Here is a 15,495-nt window from a genome sequence, read left to right as displayed (position 1 = left end):
TACTCCGTGTACCTTTTATACCCATGGTTTAGCTCCCACTTATGAGTAAGAACATACAATATTTGGTTTTCCATTCCTGAGTTACTTCATGTAGGATAATGGCCTCCAGTTCCTTCCAAGTTGCTGCAAAGGATATGATTTCATTATTTTTTATTGCTGAGTAGTATTCCATGGTATGTATGTACCACATTTTCTTTATCCACTCATCACATCATGGGCACTTAGGTTGATTCCTCATCTTTGCCATCGTAAATTGTACCGTGATAAATGTGGGCAGGTGTCTTTTTAATATAATGACTTCTTTTTCTTTGGATGGATACTCTCAGTAATGGGTTTGGTGAATTGAATGGTAGATCTAGTTTTAGTTCTTTGAGAAATGTCTATACTGCTTTCCACAGAGGCTGTACTAATTTACAGTTCCATCAGTGGCGTATAAGTGTTCAATTTTCAGCACACTTGTGCCAACATCTATTGTTTTCTGACTTTTTAATAATGGCCATTCTTGACTAGGGTAATATAGTACTCACTGTGATTTTAATTTGCATTTTCCTTGTCGTTAGAGATGTTAATAATTTTTTCATGTTTGTTGGCAACCTCTGTATCTTCTTTTGAGAAATGTCTATTCATGTTTTTTGTCTACTTTTCGTGTAATTATTTGGGTTTTTTTGCTGATTTGTTTGACTTCTTTGTACAATCTAGATATTCGTCCTTTGTTGCATACACAGTTTGTGAATATTTTCTCCTGTTCTCTAGGTTGTCTGTCTGCTCTGTTGATTATTTCTTTTGCTGTGCAGAAGCTTTTTAGTTTAATTAAGTCTTATTTATTTTTGCTTCTGTTGCATTTGCTTTTGGGATATTAGTCATAAATTATTTGCCAAGTCAATGTCCAGAAGAGGTTTTCCTAAGTTTTCTTCTAGAATTTTTATGGTTTTAGATCGTATATTTAAGTCTTTAATCCCTCTGGAGTTAATTTTTGACAATGGAGAGAGATAGGGGTCCAGTTTTATTACTCTGAATGTGGCTATCCAATTTTCCAAGCACCATTTATTGAACAAGGTATCCCTTCCCCAGTGTATTTTTTTTTTAATCCAAACTTGTATTTTTTAAAAAACACCTTATGAAGAAGTAGGGTGGTCTGATTCTTTTTAAATTTTTGTTTACATAGGTTTTTGGAGGAACAGGTGGTATTTGGTTACATGAGTACGTTCTTTAGTGGTGATTTGTGAGATTTTGGTGCACCCAAGCAGTATACACTGAACCTAATTTGTAGCCTTTCATTCCTCACCCCCTTCCCACCCTTTCTCCCTGAGTCCCCAAAGTCCATCATCCTTATGCCTTTCATCCTCATAGCTTAGCTCACACTTATGAATGAGAACATACAATGTTTGGTTTTCCATTTCTAAGTTACTTCATTTGGAATGATAGTCTCCATTCCTATCCAGGTTGCTGTGAATGCCATTATTACGTTCCTTTTTGTGGCTTAGTAGTAGTCCATTGTGTGTGGACTGTGTGTGTGTGTGTGTGTGTGTATATATATATATATATATATATACATACAGTATATATGCAAAAAATTTGTTTATATATTTATATATTTTGTTTTATTTATATATTTTGTGCTTTTATGAATAGAAATTGGTTTATTAAAAGCTTTTTGTAGGAATTATAGAAATGCATACACACACACACACACACACACACACACACACCACACACATATACATATCAGTTTCTTTATCCACTCGTTGATTGATGGGCATTTGGGCTGGTTCCATATTTTTGTAATTGTGAATTAATGCTGCTATAAACATGCATGTGCAAGTACCTTTTTCGTATAATGACTTCTTTTCCCTTGAGTAGATACCTAGTAGTGAGATTGCTGGATCAAATGATCATTCTACTTTTAGTTCTTTAAGGAATCTCATGTTTTCCATAGTGGTTGTACTAGTTTACATTTCCACCAGTAGTGTAGAAGTGTTCTCTTTTCACTGAATCTACACCAACATTTATTATTTTTTCACATTTTGATTATGGCCATTCTTGCAGGAGTAAGGTGGTATCACATAGTGGGTTTGATTTGCATTTCCCTGATTATTAGTGATGTTGAGTATTTTTTCATATGTCTGTTGGCCATTTGTATATCTTCTTTTGAGAATTGTTTATTCATGTCCTTAGCCCACTTTTTGATGGGGTTTTTTTTTCTTAATTGTTTGAGTTCCTTGTAGACTCTGGATATTAGTCATTTGTCAGATGTATAGATTGTAAAGATTTTCTCCCACTTTGTGGATTGTCTGTTTACTCTGCTGCTAGGTGTATGTTTTGTTGGTTATAGGTATTTGGCTGTTATTTCTAAGTTACCTGTTCTGTTCCATTGGTCTATATGTCTACTTTTATACAAATACCATTCTGTTTTATTTACTGTAGCCTTATAGTTTAATTTGAAGTCAGGTAATGTGATGCCTCCAGCTTTGTTCATTTTGCTTAGAATTACTTTTTCTATTCAGGGCTCTATTTTTGGTTCTATATGAACTTAAGGATTTTTTTTTAACTCTGTGAAAAAATGATGCTGATATTTTAGTAGGAATTGTGTTGAGGCTGTAGATTGCTTTGAGCAGTATGATCATTTTAATGATATTGATTCTTCCAATCCATGAGCATGGGATGTTTATTAATTTGTTTGTGTCATCTGTGATTTCTTTCATCAGTGTTTTGTAGTTCTACTTGTGGAGATCTTTCACCTCTAATATGGTTAACCTTTGTTCCCCCGCAAAATCTTATCTTGAATTGTAATCCCCTGATGTTTAGGGAGAGACCTGTTGGGACATGATTGGATTTATGGGGGTGGTTTCTCCTATGCTGTTCTCTTGGTAGTGAGTGAATTCTCACGATATCTGATGGTTTTATAAATGGTAGTTTTTCCTGTACTGATACACACTCACTCTTGCATGCTGCCATGTAAGACGTGTCTTTTCTTCTCCTTTTGCCATGATTGTAAGTTTCCTGAGGCTTCCCCAGCCATGGAGAACTGTGAGTCAATTAAGCCTCTTTCCTTTTTAAATTACCCAGTTTTGGGTATTTCTTTCTAGCAGTGTGAGAACAGAGTAATGCAACCTCCTTGGTTAAGTATATTCCTAGGTATTTTATGTGTGGAGAATCCCACTTATTGACTTGGGTATGTTGAATCATCCTTTCACGCCTGGAATGGAACCTACTTGGTTGTGGTGAGTTATCTTTTTGATATGCTGTTGGGTTTGGTTTGCTAGTATTTGTTGAGGATTTTTGCATCTCAGTTCATCAGAGATATTGATCTCTATCTCTCTCTTTTTGTTGTGTCCTTTTCTGGCTCTGGTATCAGAGTGATACTTCATAGCATGAGTCAGGTAGGATTCCCTCCTTCTTAATCTTTTGATGGTTTCAGTAGTATTGGTACCAGATCTTCTTTGAATGTTTAGTAGATTTCCTGTGTGAATTCACCTGGTCTAGAGCTTTATTTTTTTGTTTGAAGATTTTTTATTGCTGATTCAATCTCACTACTCATTATTGATCTCCTGAAGGGATCATCAATTGTGCAGCATTTTCTAGAGATTTGAATATTTAAGAACCTTCATCTTTTAAATACAAGTTGAAAAAACTTTCATGAATAAAATAAAATAAAAATTAATTTAACTAGCATCTGATTCATATAATCTTTTTGTTGTTTTGTAGTTTAAGATCCAATTGTAATCTTAACTGGATAATAAGATTACAATTATTCTCATGAAAACCTCTTAGATCCCAATTTGGGTCCTCAAAAATTTGAATGCATGGGAAGTAGTTACAAAAGCAATAAACAAAAGAAAACATGTTAAGAGTAAAGAGTTAAAAATGGGGAAACTAGTCCTGAAAGGAGAATAAACATTCTAAAGAGAAAAGGAGAAAGAAATTGGAGCCCTAGAAAGATCAGTAGTGAGTGAAGGGAAAACAATAGTGGTATTAAAGGTGATACAAATGAAAGTCTGGGGTAGATGAATAAGAGGAGCTAGAAACAAGACGATTGATAGAGAAGGGCATTGGCACCAGAGTGTGCATTACAGTTAGAGGAACATCACCAAGAGAACTCACTGAGGTGGTAAAGTGAATGGAAGGAAAAGTAAAGAGGAAGAAGGATTGCTATTAACTGCAGTGTTTCTGAAATTTTCTTGACTTAATAAAAATAAACTGTGGGCAAATGGATTTTTTTTTTCAGTTTAATATGAACTGTGGGGTCTGTATGGTTGAAATTTATTACTGGTTTTACATTCCTATGAAAATGAATTATTTTGAAATTTTATTACATTTCTCTCTGAATAATCTGCCAGTCTTTATTAGAAATCTGAGAGGTAAAAAAATCACATTTTCTATCCACATTTTCCCTCCAATCTTTTCAAGACCTACATTTAATTCTAAAATAAAATTATAGAGGTGAATACCTATTCAAATAGTTGAATGGTGCTACCATATATTCCTAGACCCTCATTTAAACTTGCTATTTGTGAGACCTAAAAACAGCACAGCCCTTTTTAATCTTTTTCTACTCATCTAACACTGGCCTTTTCTCAGGTTTTTATATAAAATTATTTGGAATCATTTAAATATAACTTTCAGAGTTGTAATATTAATATCCAGATAACTGGCTTTTGCTAGGAAGGAATTTGTGTGGCCTTATTCTCTTTTTAATTTTTTTTTAAATTACTGAATGAGCATTGAGATGTTAATTGACAAAATGAGCAAAATTTGATTTAAACTTAGTGACTAACCAACTTCTGAGTTTCATAGTGCCCAGAAATGCCTTGGATGTAGCTTGCATTTGGTGTTCAGTATTATGAGGCACTAATCAGCTAAGTACCATAATCCTCCTTACAGGGTACATTCTTACTTGATCTGGAGCTATATACAGCCACATAGTAACAGCATTAAAGAATAACCTTTTTCTTAACAGACCCATCACTAGAGGATTCTATGACTCCATCCTTGAATGAGTGTTGTTTTTGTGTAATTTTTTAGTAATTGAGTTTTGAAATAAAACAATTGTTAGCAAGTAGAGACTTTCAAATCGTCTGATTAAGGATGGCTTCTATGATTTTGCCAGGGCTAGAAGGATTAAATGAAAGCACTGCCTGGCACACTGTTGATGTATTTTTGTCAACATGATGCTTCATGCTCGACAGATGTGCATTGGTTGAACAAAGGTAAAACAATAAAAATAGATTAAATATTAATTGTGATATGTAAAAATTTCTATATTTTTGATTTTTTATAAATATAAATTGATTTATTAAAAGCTTTTTGTAGGAATTATAGAAATAGGCCTTTGTTTTCATGTTTTACAGGATCATATACTTCTGTTAAATCCTTGATTTAATGTGTTTTAACAGCTTAAATTTTTAGAATTTTGTTGCAATGTTACATTTAAACTGTATGGTTAGTTAGCATTGTGTAATTGTATTCATGAAGTATTATATTAGTTTATTTAGCAATATCCGTGCTTTATAAAGATTTTTAAAAACAAGTAGGTATTTTTTTCAGGTTATTGATTTTTCAAGTGTGATTTACATCTTTTTATTTATAAAGTAACAATTTTTTAATGATCTCTACTATTAATGCTTATGAGTCACAAAAATTTTCATATAGGTAGTACTTAATGTAAAATTTGAATTTACAAAAATTAGTAATCTTCAAATTCTGCACTGTATTTCCAGTGTTATAATTTTTAAAAATTGCATATTTCTTCAGTTGAGTTAAAATATGTAAATATTACAATGTAGGTTTCCATGTAATTTTTCAACGTTTATAAATGTTTTCAAATGTTCATTAGACTATATTTTCAGAGATTTGATTATTATTTTATCAATATGGTCAGTATTATAGGTGGTATTAGTAACACAAATCACTTAAGATGGTAAAGCCTGTAAACATTAAAATGGAAGTTATGGTAAAAACATGATGAATTAATTTATGGCATATAAACCCTGGATGCCTTTGGGAAATCTGGAAGTGATTTTAATTGGGAAAGAAGCTTCATTGGAGTTTTCCCATCAGTCAGTATGCTTTTTGGACATGGAATTTAAGGAGTCTAATTGGTAGGATTTCCTATGCATACTATTTTGCATAGTTAGAATAACATTTATAATGGAGCATCAGATGTGTTATACAAGCTAGAATATTTAGAAATAGATTGAATAGTCCACATGACAAACAACTGTAAGCAAGGAGTAGAAATGATACTTATTACAGTAGATTTAGGATGTTTAAAATGTGGTTTTCTATAAACTGTTTCTAATTAAGGAGAGAATACTATGGTGAAAGAGAAAACAATTCTAACAATGCAGGTGGCAGTAAAGAGAAGTGAATCGATATTAGATAAATATAAAGTGAATATAAATATATACTGATATTGTTATAACAGAAATAGGGATTGATAGAATGCATAGGATTAAAGATTAAGGCACTATATGATGCCACAAACACATTTTATACTAAAGAAAGGCATAATTTTGGATTCTGCCTCTTAATTTCTCAGGGTCTTTGAAGGATTAAGTGAAATGTAAAATCCTAGATGAATCGTTCCTTTTCCTTTGTATTATAATAGATGAATTAAATACTGCTAAATGCCTTATGGTTCTTTAGAGAAATGTATAAATTATCAATGATATTGTTTTATCTATTAAATGTTTTCCACCTGATGATGATAAATGCTAAGTCTTGTTTATAAAGGCTGGTAGCAAAGATATAGACTAGAAACACATTACTTGAATTTACATTGATTTTATTTAGTTCCTGAAAGGAATATAGTATCATGAAATATAGAAGTTTAAAATTTAAAGGACAGTATATATGAAGTAATTCATAATATAGTTGGTAAAAATTATTTGATAGAATATTTATTATTTAGAAATAATTGATTGCAGGTTCTTCATTGTTTGATACATATATTGTTAGAATGAAATCGTGCCTTGTTTCTCGCATAGTGTTAACATACTGTAAAGTACTATACCTTAAAGTGTATTTTTGAAAACCTAAGTCTTTGTAACAGTGACAATAGTCATCCCAATTTCCGATTATAACCACTGTTCTATTTTTTATAGTGGTTATAATCTTAAATCCAGTACAAATCGACATCTACAGTATGATCCACATATTTCTGGCAAATTTCATAATCTCTAGAACAATGTGATTGCTAGATTTAACAATGAATTCAATTTTCCTAAGGTATGATTTTTAAAAAGTACCTAGATGGCTTGCTAGGAACTAATTATTAATAACCTTTCTCTTGGAACTGAAGTCCTTAATAGGAAATAAATATTTATCAGTAAGATAAAATATACTGTATTCACTTTATACTCTACTTTCAAAAATTCATGTTAATTCTTTAAGATAGGAATGAAGTGTTCCTTTTTTTTCATACTTCTATACTCAGTTTGCATTAAATATATTATGGGAAATCCTTAATGCATTAAGCTTTCATGTAGGCTTATTAACTTGATGAATTTGTGGTATCAATAAAATCATACTACCTATGAAATGGAAGATGGTTTCAGAATCATTCACCCTCTTAAGAACAAGGAATGTGTCTTAATCATTTCTGTATTACTAATTTATATGATAGTGTGTGGCATTTATTTCTTACCTAATATATGTTTGTTAAAGTAATATATGAGTTAACATGTAAAATCTATGTCTCTCGATTTAAAGCACAAACTCCTAAGGATTTAATGGTTATATAGTTTGAAATAACTGGCTAATTGCAAAAGTATGACTAAGAACTGCAGATTCCTTAAATCTGGTGTTCTTTTCATGATAGACTACTATCATGCCAGAGTATTTTTTTTTTAGTCAAATGTATAAAAGTAATGACAAAAGTAAAATGAATGATGCACAGTGTGCACACACATATACACACAAACATAGGGTGTTACTATAAATTTTTTTGAATGTTTTGTTTTGATTGTAAATTTTAAACTGTAGGAATCTATGGTTTTATGTAACAATTGTAATCTAAAAGATTTGTAATTAAGTCCTAAATGTTTTATATATAAATGTAAATGCTAAAAAATGTCATATCCACTTTCTTAATTATGAAACATTTAAGGGATAGACTAATTTTTTCACTTTCTACAGTAGTTATTCCTTTATAGTTCCAGGTTAGAGTTTATCCTGGCTTTGTACTTACATGAGATTTGAAAGGTGGAGGATATACAGAAGCCATTATTGTCATGCGTTAGTTGTTGGCTAGCAGATGGGCAGATATAAAAGTCTTAGTGGCTCCTGGGCAAACTCCTGTTAATTGGCCACCCTGATGCTTTAGGTGGTTGAAATGATTGCTGGCAGATGTCCATAGACTCTTGGCATTCATAGCAGCTTTCTAATGTCCATTTTGAGAACCCTTGTCTCTGCATCTTCAGGCTAAGATCATCAGCATTAACTTTCCTGGCTTTCATTCCTGTAGCCCATTCAACCGTTGTGTAGCTTCTGGTTCCTGAATTTAAACCCTTCCTACCTGGAAAACCTAGAATAACTTCTGTTTTTGTTAGTGAACCTAATTGATAGATTGGCAGACTGTATTCCAAATATGAGGGAAAAAGATTCTGTGACCCAGGGGAGATATTAGAGAAGAGTGCTGATTTTTCCAGGTTGGGTCATTCTACTCTGTCCTTTCTCTGTTCTTGCTTTTGGACTAATAAACCATTGACTAAGAAATTCACAACTGGACTGTTGAATCTTAGTCATCTTTAACTTCAACTGACTTCACTCTTTCATTATCTGCTGTTCATGTCCTGGCAAAATCCCCATAATAGTTTTCTAAACCTTTTCTGTTATCTTCAGGATTCTAATCCTATTGCTTTTCATGACTAATAGTTGATATTATCTGAGTTTATTCCAGAGAAAAGGTTGGTGTGAATATTTTGTTAACAGGGTATTATGTGTGATTGCAAGGTTCACTAGGTTTTACCAGTGTTAGAAGGGTAAGTTGAGAATGTAATAGGCAGTTTCTTCTTCTGAGACTATAAGGAAATATGAGGGGTCAGATGTAGAGACTTAGTAGAATAATATCACCAAGCTGGCCTTAATCTAAATGAAGATGGAATAAAAATAGCAGTTTTTCTGATTTCTAGGATTTTTGTAATGAGTGGATCATTATTATTTATCTATTTAAATTGCTTATCTCAAGTTAGATCGATTAAAAAATGTTGGAGACATGATGATAAAATGAAAATTTAGGTGAACCAATACTAGGAATGAACTAGACAGATGATGAATGAAAACGATTTTTAAGAGCCAGCACTTAGTTTTAGTCAGAAAGTATTCAACTCTTGAGCCAAATCAGTTTGGCTTCATTACATTTTCAGGTAACTTTCATAATATGTTAGGTATAGAGCAGATGGAAGAAAATATTTTTCTAAGCTGCTGAATAATAGTTGGTGGATAGTGGAAGTGTATGTAGCAAGCCAAGCAAGGAAATTAGAATAAAGGCTATTTTATAGCAGTGGAATATCATATTATCTAATTTTGGAGCATAAGCATATTCCAGATATAGTGTTGCAGGCACTTAATAACCACAACAAAGTACTTATTTGAACTTAATATAATGAATACTACTAAAACCATTGTTTTGGTATGCCTTTAAAATGAAATTTTAAAAAGGCAAAAGGACTACTTAGTTATCCATCAGCCTGCCAGCAAATCAATGAAATGTAAAATTGATAAATTTTTGCTCTTCTCATTGTTCTTTTCCTTTGGTTACTTAGGAAAAGAAGCCCATCTGTGTCCAGAGATCAGAATAGAAGATACGACCAAAGGGAAGAAAGAGAGGAATATTCACAGTATGCTACTTCAGATAGCGCAATGCCTAGATCTCCATCAGATTATGCTGATAGGCGATCTCAACATGAACCTCAGTTTTATGAAGACTCTGATCATTTAAGTTATAGGGACTCCAACAGGAGAAGTCATAGGCATTCCAAAGAATATATTGTAGATGATGAGGATGTGGAAAGCAGAGATGAATACGAAAGACAAAGGAGAGAGGAAGAGTACCAGTCACGCTACCGAAGTGATCCGAATTTGGCCCGTTATCCAGTAAAGCCACAACCCTATGAAGAACAAATGCGGATCCATGCTGAAGTGTCCCGGGCACGGCATGAGAGAAGGCATAGTGATGTTTCTTTGGCAAATGCTGACCTGGAAGATTCCAGGATTTCTATGCTAAGGATGGACCGACCATCAAGGCAAAGATCTATATCTGAACGTAGAGCTGCCATGGAAAATCAGCGATCTTATTCAATGGAAAGAACTCGAGAGGCTCAGGGACCAAGTTCTTATGCACAAAGGACCACAAACCATAGTCCTCCTACCCCTAGGAGGAGTCCGCTACCCATAGATAGACCAGACTTGAGGCGTACTGACTCACTACGGAAACAGCATCACTTAGATCCTAGCTCTGCTGTAAGAAAAACGAAACGGGAAAAAATGGAAACCATGTTAAGGAATGATTCTCTCAGTTCAGACCAGTCAGAGTCAGTGAGACCTCCCCCACCAAAGCCTCATAAATCGAAGAAAGGAGGTAAAATGCGCCAGGTTTCGTTGAGCAGTTCAGAGGAGGAATTGGCTTCCACGCCCGAATATACAAGTTGTGATGATGTTGAGATTGAAAGTGAGAGTGTAAGTGAAAAAGGTAAGCTTTCTAATTACACATTTTGCTGTAATTGATTAGATAAGCGTTTTTTTATAGGTTGTATTTCTGAGTGAAAATGTAATAGGTATTACTAGCTTTATTTTAAAAGTCTTTTGATGGTATCGAACGTGTGAAGAAAACTTCATGTTATAAAAAGTATCTTCTGTTGTTCAGGTATAAGAACAACAGAATGATGTTCTATTGATTTTTAAAAATTGCTTTCTTGCTTTGTTTCTGAAAGTTTTCTTGTATCACTTGGCAGCATATTTCAAAAATATCCATTAACTGTAGTTTTAAAAATAACATTAATTTTTTGTCTCCTTATAAAAGTAACTATGTTCACTATAAAACATCTGAAAAAGTCTTCAAAGCATAAAGAATGAAATGCAAGTTATCCGTATTTCTTTCCCCCGATATAACCATTGTTAACCTTTTATTGTATTTTCCTTCTTTTTTTTTCCTATGCATGTATGGTTTATAGATTTATAAAATTGGTATCTTGCTATGTATAATTTTGTATACTGATGCTTTCAATTGTTATCACATCATAAGTGGTTTTTCCCCAAACCATTAGATGTTCTTTAGTAATACATTTTAAATAGCTACACTAACATTCTATCATAAGATTATACCACAAACTAAATATTTCTTTATTTGGGGCATTGCCGTGGCTTCCATTTGCCAATGTAAATTATAATGGTTATCTTTATACATACTTTTTGCCTACATCTCTTGAGTATTTCAAAAATATATATTCGTACTTTGGATTATTTTAAGCTTTAATTCAGATTACCAAATTGCTTTCCAAAAAGGTTGTAACATGCTTTACTCTTGTCAGATGTACTTAAGTTTTCAGTCTCAATTCACCAAATCTTTGCCAATTGAATAGCCACAAAAATGCTCTCTTTGTCATTTTAATTTGAATTTGATTGTAAAGTTGAATGTTTTATACGTTTATCTGCATTTGATATCTTCTGTGAATTATCTGTTCATTCCTTTAATTCTTTCTGCCCTTCTTTCTCTGGGTATTAGTTTTTCTCTTATTGATTTAAAAGCGCTTTTTATATAGTTAGGATTTCACCCCATTTAACTGTTATTTGCCAAATACATTTCTCATTTTAATGTTTACCTAGTATTTTACTTTGTTTATTTGAAACTATTGAATTTAATGTAGCTAAACCTTTGTATTTGGTGATTTTTTTCCATTATTTTCATCTTTAAAAGCTCTTTATTCACTTCCAAATCAATTAAGTATTTAACTGTATATTATGTCATTTTTAAATTATTTTTTAACCATTAACTTTTTAAACATTCTGGAATTTATTTTGGAATATGAGAAAAATATCCCAGATTGATGAGTATCATACCAACCTCCTACTCCCAATTTCCTTATACCATTTGATGAATAGTCAATTTTTTCTTTATAGAATCAACAGGAATCACAAGGGATATTCAAGAACAGAGCTAGGTATGAAATGATTATGGAATCATTTTATAGTGTACCAAAATAATTAGCTAGAACACATAAATTGAGAGTTTCCATTCTGAATTAAAAATAAAAACTGTGATATAAAAATAACTAACAAGAAATGAGGGGCCTACAGGAAGAGCCGTAAAATTTTACTGAGTAGCATAAGGAAGATGTGAGTAGCGGTTCCTAATTAGGAAGGCTAAGTAATATAAAGATGCAAGCTCTTTGCAGATAATCTCTTGGAGTTAATAACATTCTAGACATAATACCAATTGGACCCTTGAAGTATTTTATTTCTAAAGTTAATCTGGAAGAAATAACACTTGTAAGAATAGTTAAGAGTAGTGAGGGAGAACTCACTTGACCAGATAGTATAAAATGACAATAATTGAAAATGTGGTACTGATAGATAATTTGGACATATCAGTGAAATTTTAATATATTACAACTAATAAATGATAAAATATAAAATGCACAACAATCCAAGAGGGAAGAGATAAACTATTCAACAAATAGGATTGGGGAAATGCATATGCAGTTTTAAAAAATCAAGTTAGGGGTATTTCATATTTGTTGCATTCAAATGATAAATACTAAGAAAAACTTGCTTATTAAAATATAATTATCTATAAAGAGCAACTGTCAATCTTAATTAATTTTTTGTGGAGTATATACAAATTTTATTTTCCCTAAGCTGTAGTACTTCCTTAAGTATATTTAATCATCTTTAGTTTGGTCATTTTTCACATTTGCCAGAGTATATCATGATACTAAAAAATAAGAAAAAGGATAGTTTTGTTATCTTTGGTGGTTTGGTTTAGATTCTATCTGGTAGGTATTTCTGTTATCCTTTGCTAAAGTAATGCCTTCACTTGTACCACATAAAAATGTAAAAAACCCAGAAATGTATCAATTCAGTGCTTGAAGGCTTTTTTATATGTGATATCTTTATTTTAGTATTCTGAAGTATCCACTTATAAAAATCTCATATAAATAAAAAGGTATATATGAGTTAAATTAAAATCCTATTTGAAACAAATTAGCAAAGCTAAAACACTTAGAAAATATAGAAAAAAAATGCCTCTCACATTTTTTTTATTCCCAAACTTGAACTTCTAGTAGACACTGTTGAAAATAGTCCTCTTTCTCATGTATTTAATCATTTGTTTCACAGAGGACAGTTTCTGCCAACATGTATTCGGCAGAAAACTACACTTTAATTTGAATTTGGAGGAATAAACTTGAATGAAGTAATCTTTTTTATGTTTAATATTTCCCCAATAATTGAATTCAGTGAGGATAAATTGTAGCTGTTGAGACACTGGGATATTATGGGAAAGAGATTGAGTTATAGCATGTCTTGGCTTTTCATCATTAAAGTAGCATTTTTTTAATTATTTGTGGAAAATTGGCAATTTGATTTGGGAATAAATTACCTTTAGAAGTATCTAACATTGTGGTTCATCTTTGATAGTTAACTAATGTTTGAAAATTCTTCCTAATAGTTAAAGAAATTTTGCTAGTGAATTTTAAACATGTTTTTCTGTATTTTTATATGTAGAGACATCATTCTAAGAACCAACCAACTTTTAAAAAATAATCACCACTTTGTTTTATTATCCCTACACTAAATAACTCCAAAGAATGTGTTTTACAACTCTGATATCTTTCTCCTTGTCTTGTCTTTTCTGTTTCTTTTCAATTTTGTGCATAATCTTTCAAAAATATGCAAGGCAAATTTTCATCAAGTTATCTAATTTTAAAATGTTAACAACACTTTATAGATAGCACCAAGCAACATTATCATTGCAAAATAATTTTTTTCTAGGTCCTAGTACATCATAGCTTCTACTATGTAGCAGAATCTTTCCTGGTCTATAAATAATAAAATTCCTTGGCAGTTGGTAGCAAGTTTATACTTTACTCTACCTAATTTTTTTTTCTCTGCTGTCCTTTTGGATAGTCTGTTTCTTTTCTTCTTCTCAGATGGATTTCATTATTTTAAATATACAGAGTTTCACTCAAATTTATAATGTCATTTCATTCAGTATATTCTGTTAAATGATGCTGCTAATTACAATGACTGGGCCATTGTTTGTGTAACAAAAACAGAGGTTTCATGGGAAAAGTATCAGTTTTGGAGTAAAAGAAGATGATCAAACCCTTCACTAACTATGTCATTTAGTTCTACCTTTTTAACCACTCTAGGTCTGTTTCTTTACCTATAAATCTGTAAATCGGGATAATAGTATCTCTATTGTTCAGTCATTGTAAAGATCAGATGAGACTGTGTATACACAATACTCATCATACAGTATTCAAATCATTTTTGGATTACTTAATGTTCTGTGATAGTTAAGACTTCTATAGGACAACTCTAAAGAGCTCTGAATGAAAGTATAATTGTGGTCATATGGATGTGGTCATTTGTGTTGGTTTCGCCTCTTCCAAGATCTGTCCTAAATTGAATGAAGCTTGTTTTCAGGGTAGAAAGAATATGCTTAACTTGTTGAGATGTAATTTTAAGATGTAATTCAATGTCTCACTGAATACTGAACACCTGTTTACTCATTTTTCTGCCAAGAACTCTTTCAATACCTATCATTTGCAAGGTGTTGGATTGGATCCAGTGGAAAATGCAGAAATGAGTTACACATTTTTTCTATCCTAGAAATTGAGAATCTAAAATAACTAGCAATATAAGGCCATTGTACTAAACAGGTACCATAGGACTTCAGAGGAAAGAAGCATTAGTTGTATTTACTGATTTTGCGTGCTCTGTATGTCTTGTAACACTTTTCTTTTACTCAGTGTGATATAGTTTGCTTTTTACAACACTAAATTGATCGCTTTCCCATACTTTATGTTGGGTTAGGAAATTGCAAACTGATTTTTTTTCATTTTTTTGTTTGTCTGTTTGTTTTTTGCCTTTGGGTTATAGAAGGAGGTAAGTCTTAGATTGCTAATGGCATAGTATTTCTGAATTTAAATATTTCGAACATTCTTCTCAAAGTTTAAAATATATTTCTTTGTAGCCTTTAAAAATAATACTGGATTTCTAATTTTATCTATTATTTTCTTATTGAGTAGTCTATAGCAGGTTTCTCAACCTCAGCACTACTAACATTTGAGGCTGGATAATTGTTGTGTTGCACTATCTCATGCATTGTAAGGTATTTAACAGCATCCCTGGCCTCTACCTACTAGATGCCAGTAGCATCCCTAATCACAGTTGTGACAGCCAAAAATATCCCCAGACATTACAAAATCTCTCTTGTGGGGCAAAGTTCACCATCTCCAACCCTCGTCCTCATCCTTATCCCCTTCATTGGGT

General features: G+C 32.0%; 1 protein-coding gene across 47 annotated transcripts in view; it reads left to right on the top strand.

The window, feature by feature from the left end:
- The window catches only part of LOC105476014 (regulating synaptic membrane exocytosis 2), a 763,868-nt gene that overhangs the window by 372,991 nt on the left and 375,382 nt on the right, over positions 1-15,495 (top strand). For all 47 annotated transcript variants that reach the window (XM_024791003.2, XM_011731614.3, XM_024790996.2 and 44 more), the window contains one exon: positions 9,765-10,690. In XM_024791003.2, coding sequence (XP_024646771.1) covers positions 9,765-10,690 — 926 coding nt within the window. The remainder of the gene's footprint in view (positions 1-9,764; positions 10,691-15,495) is intronic.

This window comes from Macaca nemestrina, chromosome 8 (genome assembly GCF_043159975.1).
Source record: "Macaca nemestrina isolate mMacNem1 chromosome 8, mMacNem.hap1, whole genome shotgun sequence".
Taxonomy (NCBI): Eukaryota; Metazoa; Chordata; class Mammalia; order Primates; family Cercopithecidae; genus Macaca; species Macaca nemestrina.
This window is presented reverse-complemented; position numbering and strand designations above follow the sequence as displayed.